This window comes from Harpia harpyja, chromosome 20, assembly GCF_026419915.1.
Source record: "Harpia harpyja isolate bHarHar1 chromosome 20, bHarHar1 primary haplotype, whole genome shotgun sequence".
Classification (NCBI taxonomy): Eukaryota; Metazoa; Chordata; class Aves; order Accipitriformes; family Accipitridae; genus Harpia; species Harpia harpyja.
The window spans coordinates 1,616,725-1,635,574 of record NC_068959.1 but is presented as its reverse complement, the minus strand read 5'-3'; the positions used below and the strand labels follow the sequence as shown (position 1 = coordinate 1,635,574).

Below are 18,850 nucleotides of genomic sequence, written 5' to 3'. Positions count from 1 at the left end.
GTAGAATTTCAGGGAATAGCTCCATGTTAGTAGAACAAACTCCCCTGCCAATTTGAATAGACTATTAGAGTATTTTTTCCTACTCTAAATTAAAAATTAAAGCGGTTCATTGTACAATCAGTCGTAAAACTGGCCTCTTTCTTTGTTTCGTCTTTTATTGGTCCTTGCATTTAATTTTAAGCAGTGATGTACTGTCCTGCTGCGGTCCCACCATGGTCCCTGACCCAGGCTTTTTCCTTCTCCTAGCTGCAGCATCAGAAGAAAAGTCTGCCCTTCAGAACTCCAAACATTTTAATCGTATTATTTCTGTACTTCTGGTCTCTCCCCCGTGCCACCCTCGGTTTGCCGTTCCTGGCAGACCCCCTGCAGCGCCATGCCCGTGTGGAGCTGGGGAGCTGGGCTGGGCTCTGGCAGGAGCAGGCGGGCTGCAGGCACGGTGCTGCCGAGAAAGGCAGCTTCTGCGCCGGGCTCGGGCTGCAGCAGCGTGCAGGGTGAACGTGCCCTTCGCCGTCTCCCAACCAGCATTTGTTGGATGCTACACGGTAGAAATGCTCCTCGCGAGTGCTGGTGCGTGCTCTCGGTGCCGTGTACGTGCTGGGGGTGAGTAGTTTCCCAGGGAGGTTATTAGCATAGTGGAATTTCAGGTCGTGTCTGGAAAGGGGTGAACGTCCTGCTGCAATTTTGGAGAGGGGCACTGAGACCATTTAAGCCTCCACAGGGCCGGCTCCCAGCACCAGGCAGGCAAAGGGGCACTGCGAGCCCTGCGCTGCGTCCCAGGACTGCTCCGAGAAACCAGCTCTGCAGCCGTGTGGGGTGTGGAGAGCAGGGTTGGCGAGGGTGGGATCATGGTCCCCTTTCTGCTGACTTTCCCAGAGCCTTGGGGTCCCCATGATGGTCTACGCTGCCGGCACACGTGGCCCCACAGCCGACCCAGCGTGTTCCCCATGAGTGGCTATGCAAACTGAGGATTAAAAGCGGTCTTGCCTCAAAGATGTTACAGTCTTGGCATTAAACCGCCAGCCATTGTTCAGAACAACTGGGCAGTGTAAAACCTCTTTTCACAGAGGAGGAACGCGAGGCATCTCTGTGTTACAGTTATTTTAAAAATAAAGATGACACTGTCATTTAAAATTAGGTTGGTTTTGATGCGTTCAGACTCCTTGCTCGTCACTAGATGTTGAAAGGAGGAAGGGCGTGTGTGCTTGAGGGAGAGAGGGAGAGCGAGAAGCTGGCTGGACTCCAGCACAGATAGCTGGTGGAGAAGCATGTGCGAGTTGTTGCTCAAGCATCCTAGAAAACTTATGGGAAGCTGTTAAACTAGTAGAAGTTTTCACTTTTAATCAGTCACTTCAGTGACTGAACATATCTGCTCCGCTGGACTTGCTTAAAAATGCTGCTCTGTGAAACTTTAAGCGCTTTAGTTATTCCAAAAATGTATTTTTCTAAACCAGTTGACCTTTAGTTACATTATTCTAGAGACTGCTGTGTATCTAACATGCTTTGTTCCCCGTCGCTTCCACCTACCGCCTTGTTTTTTCCCCCAAAGTGTCTGCTGCTTGATTTCCTTTTAACATTTGGACACGGTAGGTTGATAGTTTGACCCAGGTAATTTTTTCCTTGGGTTGACCCAGGTAATTTTTTCCTTAGGTGACAAACACGGCGGGTTATATAACTGCGCTGAGCTAAGCAGTCCAGATGGCTGGCGGGTAGCCCGGTCGGCTTCGGCTTTGGAGGCTCTTGGGAATGCCTGCACTTGTAATAAAACGTGGGCTTGTTTTTAATTAGAACCATCATTTAGTTCAGCTTGGAGAGACAGAAGAGCAAGACCCGTGTAGAGGATTCAAGCCCCCAGATGCTTCACTTTTGATAGATTTTTTTTTTTTTTTTTCTTTTAATCAGGCTCAGGCATCGGTGTAAGTTCCGAGCTGAAATTTATGTTGGAAGGAAGGAGGGGGAGAGAGAAAGAGGGAAGCGAGGTGGGGGGGTGACTCCGACTGCGGTACATTAGTTCAGCGCTGAACAGTAGGTTGGGAGGGAAGGAAGGAAGGAAGAAAGGAGCTGCCAGGGACCCTGGGCCACCCTCTTCCAAATGAACAGCCCTCGTTTGAATGACATAAACCAGCATTTCACAGCGGGTTTCTGCTGCCCTGCCAAGTCTTTCACTTGGGAAGCAAGGCATATTTTTTCCTCCCCTCCCCCTGCAGGGAGGTTTGCAGGGATGTGGGCTGGGAAGGATCTTACTCCTATCTATATCGTTCTGGCTCAGAGAGCAAGGAAGGTTATTTCTAGCCACAACACAGTGTAGTCTATCTCTGAAAATCCTGCTTGTAGTATGAAAACCTGGCTCTCGGACAAAAATAGAACAGGGTTGATAAGGCAGAGCCAGAAACAAGGGCTGATTTCATCAAGGTTGCCAGGTGTCCTGCTTTTAACAAGGCAATATGCTTTTTTGTACATGAGCCTTCCTGCTCTGTGCTTTGCTGGCATCCTGCTACTGGACTGTGTCCCAACATAGCAGGTCTGCAATGGTGTGCCAAGCTTGCTTGGGCGTCAGGTGCAGAGGATCCTGCCTGGCATGGTATGGACCTGTGCCGATCTTGCTCTCTTCTTTTTCTCTTTCTTCCTTCTTTCCTTCCTTCCTCTTTCCCCCTTCCCTGTTGCTGCAGGGAGCAGGATATATGGTGTCCTCCCATCCCCGGGCATGCCTATAGCATCTCATGAAGGGAGCCCCAGGTGCCCGGAGGCTCTGACCCAGCTCTGGGCATTCCTGTGCACGCCGTGGGAGATGGCTCTCTGCGGTGATGGGGCTGAGTAGTGTGGTGGGAAGCCAAGCAAATAGTCGCTGCCTTTCAGGGGTGTCGTGGCGTTGCACCTAATCTTGTACAGCTCTGGGCATCACTCAGCAGGTTTTGGGTACAGCAGCGGGGTGTAGAGGTGCTCTCTGTCTCCGAGGGCTGGAGCTGGCTCGGGGTGTGCTTCCATCCACTCATTGATCCATGACTGGGCAGCTGTGGGAAGTGGGGAGCCTACTCACCTCTCCATCCTCAACTGTTCATTCTCTGTTTCTCTGGTGCTGGACCAAATGTTTGTGTGCCCACGCTGCGAACCTGATCCGGCTGCAGATTGTCAAGTAATAATAATACTAATAACTGGCTTGCTAGATTAATTTTCGGCTGAATCAAGCTCCCCGTGCAGCTGTGCAGGTGCTAATGCGGTCTTAACCAGCAGCAGCGGGAGAGCGTGGCTGTGAGCGTGCGGAGGGTGAGATGGTTACCTTCAGCTGCAGGATGGTGTTAGATAAACCGAAGCCAGCTGTGAAGCCACAGTGTCATGCTGCTGCCCACGGAGCTGAGCAGGGGCAGCAGGACCTCCCGTAGACACGCAGGCACGAGGACACGGGGCATTCCACGTGCTCGGCGGCCCTGGTACCTGCCGGTGTCCCTGCCTTCCTGTACGAGGGGCAAGTGAAATGGCACAGCAGGAGCATCACCGTGACAGCAAGAGCAACAAAACGATGCACAAAGTGTTCCTGGCAAGGGAAACACTCACCTGGGGAGTGCCATTTTTTCAGAGCAACTTCTGGGGCTCCCTGGGGCAAGCTGCCGTCTGCCTACAGGGTGTCACCTTCTCCCCTCTTTCCTCCTGTGGCGTGGGAAAGCAAAGCAGAGGAGCCAGCTTCTCCGACATCACTCCCGAGGGAAAGGTGCTCATGGTCTGTGTGATGAGCGAGGGGAGGTAGGGAGGACTGTAGGCTGCCTGTCTTCATGAAGGCCAGTTCTAGCATTAACACAGAAAAGACAGAAATGCAGTAATAGCCACGTGAGAAGAAAAGTGAGCACTAACGTGCCTGGCCAAAAGAAATGGATAACCCACAGATTGGCCTTTCTCGGAAGTCCCTGGAAGTCCTTGCATCCGACAGCAGTTTGAGGAAGTGAGGAGGTAACTCCTTATAGTCTTCACAGTCAGAGAAAACGTGCCACCCATATATGCTAAAATTAGGCTTGAAAATGCTATTTTTTCACTTTATTTTTCACTTGAATTGCTGTGAAAATAATGGAGTATGTGGCGGTAAAAGCAGTAGAAACTAATGCCTTATTATCTTTTAAACTGCATGTGCTCAATAATTTACTGAAGTTTTGCTCTCTTGAAGTCACTTTGAGTCACCCAAGATCTCCATGCAAAACCTGTTTGTTGTCGTTTACAGCACCTTCACTACAGTTCATCAGAGGGGACTTTTGTGTGCTGCCAAAGCTTTAGGTGAATGCAAGAGTTACTCTTCTCTGGCCGTCTCCTAAGAGCACCTGGGCACTGTGCAACATCATCCTGAAGGGATTTTTGTCCAGGCATTGTAGGATAATTTTCATAAACCTTTTCCTTAACTGTTGCTGCTTCTCAGGCTTCCAACTCCTTGTGTAGTGTTGGAAACAAATTCTCCAGGACTGATCTTGATGTGTTTCTGTCTGTTGTGCTCTGAAGGGAGTGAGGACTTTAGGATCTGGACTGCGGGGAAGCGATCAGGTGCATCGTTGGTGTCCAAGTGAGAAAGAGATTAAGAGAAAAGACTTGTTCCAAGCAGATCTTCTGTTGTCCCTCTCATGTAGGGCAATTGAACGGGTAGGCAAAGGGATGTGCAAGAGTCCCAGCACGTGGTTATTGCTGCTGGGCTGAGCGAGCCCTCGTGCAGCAGCTGCTTTGCAGCTTCAGGGTGCTGCAGCCACCACCCCACCTAGCACCATCTGAGTCAATCTGAATGGCTGGACTCCAGTCTGCATGCTGTTTTTCACCCCATTTTCCCTCTTCATTTACAAAAAGGTTGCAAAACACCCATGTAAAATGTCTGTGCTCCTCCTGCCCATGTCTTCACAGCCTGTCCTTGGATGGCTGGCAAGCCGGTTGGACTACCAGTTCTGAGGGAATATAATGATTTCTATTTATACTCTTTTGGCTTGTGCATCTTCTGAGCTGAGAGTTGAAAAACTCGTTCATGGTTGTTTTGAGGATTTCTGAATATGAATCACAAGGAAATTGCATAACACTGCAGCATTTCCTCCTATTGCTCAGGGCTTTACAAACACTGCGCTCCTCCAGGGAGACCAAGGAAATCTGGCAGGACCGGCCCATTTTGACAGTAGTTTCAGTCTGAATGGAAAGTCTGGGTTGAAGGGTAGGTCCCAGCACTAGTAAAAGGAGCGTAAGGTGGAATCGTCCATGCCAGGGCATGGACTAGGTGATTGAAATGGTGGGTTCCTTCTCAAATGGCGATCCCTCTGTCTGTGGCTGCAAAACAGGACTGCTGGCCCGCTTGTTGGTTAGGGCTTTCTATAAATCACTGCCACCTCCCACCTCTGAGAAGCTAGACAATTCTTTCCTCTAGATTTTAGCCATTTGGGCAGAATTTCATGCCGATGTTGGAACCTGAAAGATTTTGGGAACTGTGCTGAACACAGTGCAACCTCCGAGGGATGCAGCTTAGGTTGGGCCATTTTGAATTATAAATAAAAAACTGCTTTGTATATGAACTGCAGTGTATTCATATAAAAGATGTGTACGCACATACAATTGCCATATGAAAGCACAGTTAATTTATTATGGAGGTTAATAGACATCATGGGCAGCCAGTGTGAACCCTGAAATGAGGAAATAAACATAAAATTACTCAACATCATCTTTTCTTAGTTCCCCTTGCAAACCCCAGCTACTTCCTTTTCCTTTTCTTTTCCCACAGTCCCGTTTCATCCCAAACATCCCACGTACCTGTTTGCTCTTTGCATGCTCATGCGTGCAATTTGTTTAGGATCAGGTTGGAAAACTAATGGATTGGATTCTTCTTAGTTTATCTTTGTGCAAGCAGAAGATGGTATCAGGCTATGAATGGTGGCCATAGAAGTATTTTAGGCTACGGATGGGGGCTGTTGGAGGATTTTTGATTACGAAAATCCACAGCTTATGTTTATATTACCCACAGTAGGTGTTTATATGTGGTAATGACAGAACTGAAGCTTGAGGTGGGGACTGGAGTGGGTACAATGGTCTGCATTGCTGCTTCTGCCCGTACTTTGGTCCACGTGATGTTGGAGACGTGAATCGAGGAGAAAGCAATCAGCTGTGGCTGCGGGTGGGATGTAAGCGAGTTACCCTCCGGCTCGTCCCACCAGCAGCGAGGGAGCAGGGCGGCTTGGCGTTGTTTCCCGGGCTGTCTGTTGTAGCTAGCACACCCTTGAACATCACAGACCTCTTAATCATCTCTATAAAACTGTTTCCTCTGCAAAACATAGTGTATATTTGGTGAAATATCTTACCAGGAAGAATTAATTTGTTCTTTGATAAATTATCTTAAATACTGAGTTAATAATTGAGCATAGTGTGAGTGTTCTGGGCCACGGGGGGTTTTTAACTTTACAGGAAAATTTCAAAATAATAATGAATTGCAGGTTCTGTTGTGTTCTTATAAAATTTATGTCTCTGGATTACTTACAGATGTATCTCAGAATTTTTCAATAATACGTTGTGAAGGCCTTGTTTTAAGCCTCCAAATAGCAGTGATTCTGCAGAAATTAAGCAGCAGTAGCTTCCACTAAAAAAAGGTACAATCTGGTTTTGTTCAGGATATTTGACCATCTACGGTATGAATTTAGAAAACTAAATTCAAGGCATCAAGGTCTGTGAATTTTATACTAGGTCAACATATATTTTTCTTCTACATATCACTTCTGAAACTTCCTAGTAAGGATATTTTGGCTCTGAAGATACAATCAAATGGGAATAATTAGTGAGAGCGTGATTTTAAAATGATTGTGGTGCTGCAGGGTAGGGATTTGTCTCCAAGTTAGTCACTAGCCCCCGTTTTGTGAATTTTATAACTGAGCCTGTTCCTACACGCGGTACGTGGGACATAGGCGCTTCACCTCTCAGCAAATGCTTTCTTCTCTCAAATTTCCTACCCTTTGCAAGTGACTAATACTGAAAAGTGAAAGAAGCTTTTTACTTCATGAGAATCTTTCTGGGTTTTGGTTGGTTTTCTCCAGAGTGTGTTAACGACAGGAAAATGGGGTGTGTGCATATGTAAATACATGTATTTTATGGTGTTTTATCACCTGGCTCTACCCTGGGCGATGTGCACATCCGCAGAACCGCCTGTTCTCAGCAAACCTCTCACGTGCTGTCTGTTAAGTGCTGTTACCCTGCGAGGTGTAGCCGTGCTGTCCCTTCGCACTTATGCTGGCACAAGCGTCAGAGGCCGGTGTCTCGGTGCCGCATCCCGCGCCGAGCCGGCACCCGGCGCTTCCCCTGCTCAGCCGTGGCGAGGCAGCCCGCAGCAAACCTTAGCGCAGGAATTGCGCACAGGCATGCAAGAGGGAGGATTTTGCGCCTCTCTCTTCAAATGTAGCGCTTGGCGGTTTTTTGGAAGAGGGTTTAGAAGAGGTTTTTGAAGGCTGTGTGCTCCCAGCCTGGCACCCATCTCTCCCGCGACAGACGTGGCCGCAGCCGTGGGTCTCGGCACCGCGCATCCACCCCGGGCACGCCAGTCCTGAGCCGCTGCGCAGCCTGCGACCCCCGCGATGCCTGGCTGCGTGCTGCAAGCAGCGAGCCTGGGGTAGGACAGAGGGCATTGCCGTGGAGATCTCGCAACTATTTCACGACGGTTTTGTCCTTTGCCGTGCAAATCCTACGGGGAAATATTTTAGTCCTTTGCACAACCAAGTGAGGTGTTTCCCCCTCTGCGTGCTCGCTGTCCCTTTGGTCCTCTGCCCTGGCAGAGCAGACGTGCTGCCGTGCAGCCAGCCGAACCTGGGGGAGACTCTTGCAGCCAAAGGCTCTGCGTGTTGGCAGGCAGCGGTGGGCTCCGGCTGCCAGCCGGACCTGGGAGGTCAGGGGTGGCTTCACTGCTTCTGCTGGAAGAGCTGCTCCGTACGGAGAGCTTCGAAGATCTTTGTTGTCTGAACGTAGATCCAGCGACCCAATAGCTGTGGGGGTTACTGGAGGTCTCCCCGGCCATGCTGAGTTTTTCCATATGCTGACTTTTACTGTTCTGGACTGGGTTGCAGAGTTTGTTCACCAGAATCAGGCAGCTCAGAGAGCATGCTGTGCCTGGGGAGTGCCAGGGAGCGCAGGGCCTCCGTTGTCTCTGTCCCTTGGCAGAAGTGATTTTATATATAATCTTCTGCGGTGCTGTAAAGATGAGTTGACAGTGTAACAGTGTGATGGAGTTACAAGGAAGATAGTGCAGGGGAGACATGCTCCTATCTGAACAATCCGTAACTTTATTTTTGTCAGTAATCAATGGAGACTTGGGTGTAATGAATAGTAAGAACCTCTTTAAAATTCAGCACCCTTTCGCAGGGAGGAAGGTTGGTCCATCAACAGACTGACTTGCATATGAGGCTTAATCTTAAAATGCATCCCTGTGCTTTAAGCCCTGCATATTACTAAAGCTACTTTGGAAAGAGTGGAATATTAATATCCGTAAACCCAAGCTGGGCAGGAATGACCTTTTGCCATGCCAAGACCCCGAGGGGTCTCTGCGGGCTGGGCCAGCCCAGTCTGGCTGCACTAAGGGCACATTTTTGACAGCGAGGCAGATGATGGCCCTTAGGGCGCTGGAGGAGCTTAACTCTTGGACCTCTTACACAGCAGACCTTTCTTCAAACTCGGAAACTTTCTCTTATCCTAAAAAAAATCTCTCTCTTCAAAAGGCTTGAGGCGGTATAGGAAAAGGATTTCTTTCTAAAAGTAATGTTTTTCTTGGAAAAGGAAACGATATTACTGAATTGGGGCTTGGTTAAAACCCTGATGTTGTAGAGTGGTGTTAATGGATTAACGCACTGACAATGGATAAAAGGTTTGCCCTTCATAAGACGGAGGTAGGATGACAGTATCTCCTTGTTTTATAGTTGCATAGTTGACCTCTGCATGAAATTTCCTTTTCACTGTGTGCATAGTTTGCAATTAATGGCATAAGCATATTGTGTTCCTTGTCTGTCCTTTTCCCTTTTTTTAAAGAACAGCCTCTGAAGATTAACAACCTCTCTATTGTTTCATGTAACCAAACTGGAGGAGCGTATATGCAGGCAGACACATTTTTCCCTGTAGCTGATGTGCTGTGCACCATAACTTGAGCTGCATGACTGGCCCTTTAGGCCTGGGCAGCAGAGGAAACCACTGGGAGAAGGACAGCAGATAGCCAGTCTGTGCCAGGAAGCATGTCAGGTGCCAGAGCAAGTGGCTGAAACCTGGGTTGACCCAGAAGAATTGGAAAATATTTTGGTGTCCTAAGCAGAGGAGCTGATGTGCGCTCAGCAAAGGCAGTGGCCGGGCTGGGACGGCAGCCCCCGGCGAAGCAGGGTGCTGACTGGGTGGGCATCTTGGGCCATAACCCAGCTGTAACTGGAAAGCAAGGCTATAAGAGCCGAGTCACCCTTTTATTGTATGTAGTGTTAACCTATATGTCTGGCGTGAGCCAGAGCGGAGTGCAGGGCTTGAAGTCTGTATGGGATTCCGAGGAAGGCCTGTGCATCTGCAAGCCTTTGAATAAGAGTTACCTCAAGCTATGTCCCTGCTCCCTTCAACAAGTCCTCAACGCTGGTAACTGAAGTTGGAGCGAAAAACTTCTTTAGGGAAAGTTGACTTCACAGCCAGGGCTGCTAGACAGTACCGCTGGCAAAGGAGCCTGCTGTTTGTTTCCTTCCCTCTTTTCACTTATTTTATTTTCTTGATACAAACACTGGTCCTGGAGGAAAACTCACTTGCTGACTACAACTGGTTTTGCTGCTGAATCATCCCCCAGTTTCCAGATGTGGGATGATAGATTTTCTCCTGCAAACAAACATCTCTACGTTGTCTTGCGTTGCATAGCTAGGTGCCCTGGGAGGGGGAGAGGGAAGGTGCTCCTTGGGAAACGTTCCAGGAAGAGTGGGAATTAACGTTGAGGAGTCAGTCCCTGCCGAAACCCCCAGTTTTGAGCTGTGCCATTAGACTTGCACCTCCCTGGACGCGTGCTGGGTGGCAGAGCTGATGCAAGGCGTCCTGCCACCCTCCGGCTGGTGCCAGCACGGCTGGCTGTGGCCTTGCGGCGGATGGCATCGAGGGGCAGGTCTTGGTTAAAGATAAACTTGCAGAAGACAAATGAACAGATTCATTTAATTCTTTAATGCTGACGAAGCTTCCTTGTTCAGCTCACCGCCCTGACTGGCACGTGCAGCCGGCATGCGGGGCGAGAGCTGCTCGTGTCTGCTTTGCCACCGCAGGGGTGTCCGTGGAGCTGAAGCTTCGGTGGCTCTCCTCAAGGCTGGCACGATGGCCGAGAGGCAGGAGAGGACAGGAATAGCTTGTGTTTTGATGACCTCCAAGGAAGACATCTGTTTAAGTGGCTTGATGGTGATATTGCAGAAGCGCTATGTGACGCACAGCCTTTTTGTGGGGGGTTTTTTTTGGTATGGGTGATGGGGATATTGGGGCACCCAGGGCGAGTGTGGTGGTGAGGTCTGCTGTGGTCAGCAGTGTGCGTGCCCGGCTGCTGCTGGCACCGATCCTTTGAGGACATTATAGTGTCGGCATCCTGGCCTCACGCTTCTGCTGGAGCTCTCGGGAAATCCTGACAGCAGGGACCCCACTGGAAGCACACAGACCCTTGCACTCAGGGGCAGCTGCAGAATCTCTGTCCTCAGTGTTAATATCATTAATTGGGAGCCTGTGGTGGGAAAGGTCGAGAAACACTTGCCTGCCTGATTGCAGATCAGAGCCTCTCCTCCTCCCCGCTCCCCTCGGATGTGTCGGCCGTTGCTGCCTTGTGTGTTGCTATCAACATTGCCTTTGGAAACTTTCCTTCCCCACTTGCTATTTCTGGAGGTAGCATGTGATTAAATCAGTTCCCCGTGCTTCGCTCCCGGTGGAAGGGGGCTCCCAGCTTTGTTCCCAGCAGAGGAAGGGTGTGCACGCTGCCGGCTTTGTTTAACAGCCTACACAGGCCTTTTTTCCTGTTTTAATGGATGCTGCCATGCTTGGCTCCAGCTTGTGATGCTGATGGAGCGGCGGGGTGTGTGTGTGTGTGTTTCTGTTGGGGCTCTGGGTTGACAAAGGATTATTTTAAAACATTTTACTCTGTTGAGCTGGAGAAATACAACCTTTCTGAAGGCTGGTCTTCCTACAGCCGCAGTTTTCATTATGCTAGGCTTTTAAATCATCCTCAAACTGTGATTAAAACCTTCTGCTATTGTTTTTCCCCTTTTTATTGTATCCATTGAAACATTACTTTAACCTAAAGTAGCCAACCTGTCGTAGTGATTGGGACAGGAGGAAGAGCACCAGTATTTGAAGACAGGAGGGTCTTGGGATGAAGCCCCAACGTTGGCTCAGAGGATGGCTCTGTCATGGGCAGTGTTGGGTGCATTGCCTCATCCTTCTGCTTTTCAGGTCCTTTCTAAATTAATGACATTTCTTTTCCTCTCTTACTCTTTGCCCGACTCGTTCATTCAGGCTGTAAGTACCTGTGAGTGAGGGTGGCTTCCTTCTCCTTGTCTGAGTTGCACCTACCAGATGTCACTGTAATGCCTGTAAGATGTAAAGGGAATTGTTTGCTTTGCTCTAAGTTTTCATCCTTCATGTGTGTCTTTGAGAAGAGCTCGGAGGAGAGGAATGCCCACCTTCGTTTTGTTTAAAAGCCTTTTCAGCTTCTGTTTTTACCTAGTCCATCCCATTTGTATTCTCTCATTTTAACAACTGTCCTAGCTGTTATTTTAATACAACTCCAAAGCTGTGGCAACCTGGCATTTTGAATGCAGAAGGCTGTGGTGGGCTTTGGGGACTGCGCTGCTGGGGGAGGTTGAGGCAAATCCTCCTGCCAGCTGTCACCAGTCAGGGTGACACCAGACACGTCAGCAGTCCCTTCCCAAGTGGAGCCAGGGTCTTTATAAGACTTTCTTCTTGTGTTTTCCAGGTCTACAACTCGAACAAGGACAACCAAAGCGAAGGCAGTAAGTATTTCCTTTCAAGCCAGACCCCCAAGAAGGTGGCTGTGCTGTATGGTGTGTGACGTTGGTGGGTCAGCAGGAGAGGCTGAGCTGCTGATGCTGGTGACACCAGGCTGTGCTGTGCACCCCTGGGCCAGGGGTGCAGGGTGACGGGGCTCGGCGTGGGGACCGCGGGTGGCCCCGGCGACAAGCTGGGTCCGGCACCCAGCAGGGAACAGATGCAGAAACTTGATGGTGGGACTCGGGGCCATGGAGAGCGGTGCCGAGCCGTTCTCTTGGCACTTCAGGGTGCATCCCCTCCTGTCCGCCCTGCACCTTGGTGTCCCTGGGCTGCAGCAGTGGGGCAGGGGGTGCTGGCATGCCTCTGGACCGGCTTTTTCTGCTTAGCAGAGCCAATGGGGGCAGGTGGCATCTTGGACCAACCATCTCTCCTTTCTGAACCAGAATCTGGAGGATGAGTGTGCCTTTTCCAAGGGGGAATTGGAGCAAAAATATAAAGAGTAGGGAGGTCCTGCCTAATCAGGATTGTCAAAAAGAGCCCCTAAAAATAAAGCTGTTTTTATTGTAGTTCAGGCAAAGACTTGAGTCAAGAAAGCACTTGTTTTTCTTCCTAGAGGAGTGGTTGCACCTGGTCCTGGCTCTTATGTCCTGTGTTTCAAAACCCTTAATTGAGCCATTTCCCAGTAGATCTGAATTGCCATAATTGCAATACTCAAAACTCTGATCCCTTCCCTCCTTTCCCCAAAGTCATCGGTCACACAGGAGCCCAGCCCGCATTGATGGTTAGTAAATAGTTCATTTTTATGCTGTCTCAGACAAGGCATTTTCATCTTGAGTAGAAGCATTTTTCTCACAATAATAGGTATAATTTGCAGATAATGTTCCTTGCACCAATTTTCAGCCCTTGCACAAAACAGTCTCTTCCTCCTCTCTGCTCTCTCCAACATGGCTTCTGCCTTCCCTGTTGGTCCTCCATGTCATCAGCTGCACATCTGACCCTGTATGTATTCCTCTTGGCTTTGTGCGACCCAGATGATCCTCGCAGAGTTAAATGCTGTGCCTCATGCTCATGAAGCACAGTATGTCTAATGGCCCAGCTGGGTATGAAGTCTGCGTAGAACAGCTCCGTCTTTTCTCCATTTTACAGAGGGGCAAAATGAGGTTTTTGAGGCACAGAGAACAGGACTTGCTCAACTCTGTCTTACCCTGGCCACGGACTGTCACTGCTCTGCGTGTTCCCTGCACACAGCCTCTGTCTCTGCTAGGACAGTACATGGTGATTTGGCTCAAGGAACGTGTTAAAATAACCATTTTCTAAACTTCATTGAGGGGTGATGCAAAACCAGGGAAAACGTTAGGGATGGGGATGGGAGGAAGGATTGGTGAAGTAATTACCGCTTCTGAAAGAAGCGCTTGTCAAAACACGACCTTCCCATCTTACGTGCTGTCAGCCAGAAACCCTCGTGGGGCTGGAGTCATCCTGCAAAGTAACGGCGGCTCTTTAGAGATGGTAAGAGCTTGAGTCAAGTGTGTCCATGATTTTCCCAGGGTTATTTGTATTATTTAATCCTGGTCTTCAGCTGCCAAGCTTGCAACAGATCCCAGGTCGGGGCTTCTAAATGCCTCTTTAGGGTTTCCTTAGGTAAGGGCTGTCTGGGTGATGGTGCTCCCACCCGGGCTCTTCACTGCCAGGCAGTTTCTGCCCGCTGAGCCCTGGCTTCTGCCCGTGGTTGGTTGTGCACAGCCTCCTCGAGGGCCCGCGTTCGCGGAGGTGTGAGCAGGACCAGGCTGGTGTGCGGGCAGCGTGGGGCTGCGGGCAGCGTGGGGCTGCCCGCGGTGGCCGCTGCTGGCATATAAATAGATGATTTTCCTGGGCTTCATCCCAGACGGGTGTACGTGTTGACGGGGAATGTGTTGCTCCGTCGGGCGCTGGGCTGACGGTGATGTTCGGCCGGGACGCGCTGCCCACGTGCCCGCTGCCCGGAACGGGCTGAGCGGTTCTGCTGACTGCTGCGGCTCTTCGGCCACGGCGTGTGGGTGCATTGCCTTGCTGGCCACTAGACAGATCCCCAGCTGGATGCCCACGTGGGTTGTGCTGGAGGCCGGTGGCTTTGAGGAGAAAGCCAGTTTGTCCCCGGGCTGGGGGCAGCTCCCGTGGTTGCCTGCCGTGTCGGTTCCCAGCCCGGCCGTGGGCTGCCTGTGCCGCTTTGGAAAGTTGTTTGTTTGTAGTGCTGGTAGTGAGTGCAGCGCATGCGTCGGTCATGCCTCTCCGAAGCGCTCAGCGTTTGGCAGCGTAGCGAGACTTTGACAAAGACACCAAATGCCAAGTTTCTCCCTGCATGTCTTCACTAGATGAGTACAAAGCTGGGGTTTAATCAGCCAAGGAGGCTTTGGCAAAGTTTATCTTTTAGTACCTCTTCCATTTTGATGGTCTGTCTGAAAAATGAGAACAATCCTCCTTGTCTGCTCTGTAGACTCTCCTCCCCTGGCTTTGGGCAGAGCATTGGGACCCGCGGCTGAAGGCTGCTTATGTAGCATTGCTTCTAAACGATCTGGTGGTAATTATTTTCACGTACGGCTCTGACTGGGGCTGCCGCTGTTATGTTCAGACATCTGACTCTGCTATAGCCCTCATTAAAACCATGTCTGTAGTGAACTGCTTGCCTCACCAGCTACACTTAAAATTGATTTGGAAATTGGCTTTTTGCCACGCAGCCCTTGATACAGGAGCTTCGTATAAGGACTCGAAATGAGTGCAGTGATTGAGTGGAGTCCAGATGCAATTCCTGACCCTGAAAACCTATATACCTCTGCTTCCTGCCCGTACTTCTGTTAGTTTGAAAGAGACTCGCAGTGCTATAGTGAGGTCTGCGTTTTGGCCACTATCTAATTTTACAGAGCTTTTGGGTTTTACATCCTGCTGTGTGGCCAGATGGCCATCGGCCTTACAGGGTGATTTATCTTAATCTTTTCTGGGAGCTGGGAGGAAGCAGTGCCGAGCGGTGGGGGTGAGCGGGTGTCTGTGAACCGCTAGAGCCAGATGAATTTAGATGCACTAGTTTGCAAACCAGGAGGACTTGCCCTGCTCTGTGGAAACAAATCCTCCAGGCCATTTGTGCTTATTACATGGAAAAGCACAGAAGAACTCCTTTCCCTTCCCCTCCCCACCATTTCCCTCTCCTTTTTCCATATCCATTTGCTTCCCCATTAGTTCAGGACCCCGTCGAAAGCTGTCTTTATTTTCATAAGCTCTTCACAGACCTTGAATCCCTTGACTGCCCTGTCTGCTGGTGCGCTTGTCTGCGTGGCCTGGCCCTCCCCAGCAATCTTCATTTCCCAATCTTGGCAGCTCACTGATAGTTTGAGACTTGAAGTAAGGCTTGGAAACTCATTTCTCTCTGGTCTCTGCTTCTTGGTTTCTCCCTTTCTCTGTGGCTCCTAATTTCATAAAGTCTTTGAAAGAATTGCTAACAGTTATCATCGTGGCACTTCATTGCACAGCACAGAAACGCGTGGTGGGGTATGCAGAAGGGCTTGCTTTGACCTTGCATTGCCATGACCAACTTGCACACAGCTGGAGTCAGCAAGGTTGCCTGAGGCTGAACAGAGCTGATTCAGTCTTCTTACCCCCTTACCGATGCTCTGATATGCCGTATCATCGTAAAGTAAAGGAATTAATGGATAAAATAGAAATAATCTGCTAGGCAAAAATAGAAAAGGATGAGACCAGCTCAGTAGCACTAGAAATATGATGCTACATGAAGGTCAGATAAGTATGTGTGTGTGTGTCCAACAGCTGTAATACGAGTGATGTGTATCACCTTTGCTGATGTAAAATATTTCTTTGCTATCTGCATCTCAGTTGTGCATTGAAACGCTGCTCTTGTATTAAGAGCCTGTGACAGGTATCTTGGCCTGGAGCTGTGTTTCACATCTTTCCCCTGGGGAATGAGAGCCTCAAGGGAGGGGGAATAGCAGGAGGCAGGGCTGTAGGCTTTGCCCCTGCAGCAGATTTGAATGCATGAACAGAGGAAAATGCTGCCTCTGATAACAAAATAGTTTGTAAATCCACTCCCTGTTATGGCCGAGAGGCCGTGTAAACATATAGGATGGGGATTAGGGATTCCTGTTGTGAAGCGTGGAGAAGCATGTTGGCCATGCTTTTCTGTGGCAGCCCTGAGAGTTTGCTCTTCCCCGCTGCCTTCCCTCTCTCGTTTCCTGACCCCAGCTGATGGCAGGAGGCAGCTGCACAATGATTTAAATCCATCTGAGCGTGGGCTGCGGGTCCCGTCCCTCCCATACACGCGTTCCTGCCTCTGCCTTGCTGCAGCAGCAGCTCTCATTGAGGTCAGCTGGCTGAAGACTTGGGTTTGGTGGGGGTTTTGATAGAGCAGGTTTTTCTCCTTTTTTTTTTTCCCTTTTTTCTTTTTTTTCTTTTTCTTTTTCTTTTTTGTTCATCTTGCTGAACCCCCCTCGCTGCACTAGTCCTGCTGTCAGAGCATGGAAGAGAGCAGGGACGAGGATGGAGCCGTAAGAGGCCAGACTCGGTCCGGCCGAAGCTGCTGGGACCGCAGCCCCTGCATTTCCTATGGGCACGCTCATACAGCGTTGCTCTCTCCAGCCCCAAAAGGCCATCAGTTGCCCCTTCCTTTCTCCCCGCTTCCTGACCTGCAGCCGCTATCAAACAGAAGCTAAGTGGGGTCTAAGCTGCTGAATCAAAGCTCAGGGCTGTGGGTCGCTGTGCTGCTGGGGCGAATGGAGCAAGTGTAAGATCTGGACAGCAGTAGATAGAAATCCGACTTTGATCTGTGCTGTTGCTGAACTGAATCATTGAGTAAATGAATGAGATAAAGAGAAGCTGCTTCTGTGAGAGGGGAAATCAAGCTTTTACAATGCTCATTAAAAGTTAAATTTAAGGATGAATAAAGGCAGTTTGGATATTTAATCAGATATTATTTCTGGATATAACTACTGCAAATAAATCCCCGACCTTTCCTGATCCAGAGCTCAGCAACAAGTGGAAGAGTTTATTCATCTACTTAGGAGGATTATGCTTGGTCACTTCCATCTGGAAGGACTGCTTGGTTTCTTACCTCTGCTATTGCCGAGTGCTGCGGAAAGGTGCGGTCCTAGCCCCTTGCTCGGCGGTGGAGTGGTGGGCTCTGCAGGAGGAGGGCACGTGTTTGTAGGTGTCTTCTGCTCAAGTTCAAACATGCAAGGGACCGAGGGAAAACTGCTGGTTTACGGAATGGGTTGGCACTTGAAGTGTGTGGCAGACAGCCTGAAATGGTGATACGTGTTGGCTGGACAACACTGTGCAGGGATACCAAAAAATCAGGGTTATAGCCAGCACTAAGCCAAGGCTAATAAGGCCCGCTGAACTGGGTCTGCCTGCACAAAAGGGTTTCTACATGGTGGTTTCCTGCTTCTCAGGTACCCTTGTGCTTGTGTTTATCAGTGATCTGGGGTATGGTAGGCTGTGCCCCACTGATGGATGGCACATTGATTTTATGCTGCATCTGTGCTTGGAGACTGGCTGGGAATGGTGCTGGAGAGCCCTCCAGGTGCCTAGCAAAGGGCCCTGGAGCTTCTGGATATTCGCACATCCTATGGCACAGGCGTCCTGCAACTTGTGTGCTTATGTTGGCTCAGCACTTCAGTGTGCTTGCCCAGAAAAATATAATAGAGCTGTTTTACTGTTTCACTGTTTCAGGTTCTTGTGCCATTCATCACACAAGAAACACCACCAGCAGAGAACTCAAAACAAGTGATTAGTAAGGGACTGTGCCATGCGAGCCATAGGCAGCCAGTGAGCTGGCGGCTTATCATGCACCAGCAGTGAATCTGTGTTTAAATAAGCGATGTGAACAGGAGGAATGCAAAGGAATAAAATTGCACGTGCCTTGCTGTGAGGACACTGCCAGCCTGGGGCTCTGATCCCTTCCTGCTGTGCTCTTGATAAAATGCAGTTTTGTGTCTCTTGCAACACGGCATTCCCTCAAGTCTGTGCAGACGTAGTCAGTGATCTGCTTTTAAGCTAACGCTACGCCTTTTCTACCTTCTGGACTTCGACATCTTGAACCGCTCGGCCACGCTGTACGATCCTCCGTCAGGCACGGCTGGGAAAATCCCGCACCTTCCGCGTGGCAGCCGGGGAGCGGAGCGGCTCGTGGCTCTACCCCAGCCCTGGGTGATGCTTCTCCCGTCTGCTGGGCCCGCGCTGCCGTGGGAGGTGGGATGGCAGCGGGGACAGATGCATCCCCGCCAGCTCGAGGGCCAGCCGGGGCAAAAGGGTTTTGCTTGAGGTGGCATGTGGGAGGCGGGTGGGCTGCGTGCCCTGCCTCCCGTGTCCTCAGCCCAGGGTGCTCATCCCGGCCCCGGAGCCCGGGCTGACTTTGCACACCCTTCTCTCTGGGGCTTCTGCCATATGAAAGGTTTCCCAAACCTTTATATAGGGAGGAAGTAATTTTCCTTAACAAATAGATGTCTGCAGGCAGTGTTTTCCACGCAGTGGTGGAAAGCTGACTAAGGGATGAATTCTTCCAGCAGGTATTTGGATCCGCGTATTAGTAATTCCTTGAAATTAAACGTGAAAACCTGCAATGGCATGAGTTAATTGAGTTTTACATTCCATTAACTTGAGTGTTTTAGGTATTACTCTCAGGCAGAGTCAGCTGCCTTCAGGATATCCTAATTTGCACCAAATAAATATTTCATTTGTGCTAACAAAAGAAGGGGCTGTTCTTGAACTGTGCACATCTGCACAGAGTGAGGGTAAATGGGATGTAACGCATAGTGTTCATGAGACAGTATTGTTTAGCCGGCCTTTTGCATTGCCGGGGGGCCGGAGTGTCCGCCTCAAGTGTGGTGCAGGCGTTGGTGGG

General features: G+C 49.9%; 1 protein-coding gene across 4 annotated transcripts in view; it reads left to right on the top strand.

Moving 5' to 3' along the window:
- Positions 1-18,850, top strand: part of ARHGAP26 (Rho GTPase activating protein 26) — a 155,300-nt gene that overhangs the window by 54,920 nt on the left and 81,530 nt on the right. For all 4 annotated transcript variants that reach the window (XM_052816225.1, XM_052816224.1, XM_052816227.1 and 1 more), the window contains exon 12: positions 11,933-11,969. In XM_052816225.1, the coding sequence (XP_052672185.1) occupies positions 11,933-11,969 (37 nt within the window). The remainder of the gene's footprint in view (positions 1-11,932; positions 11,970-18,850) is intronic.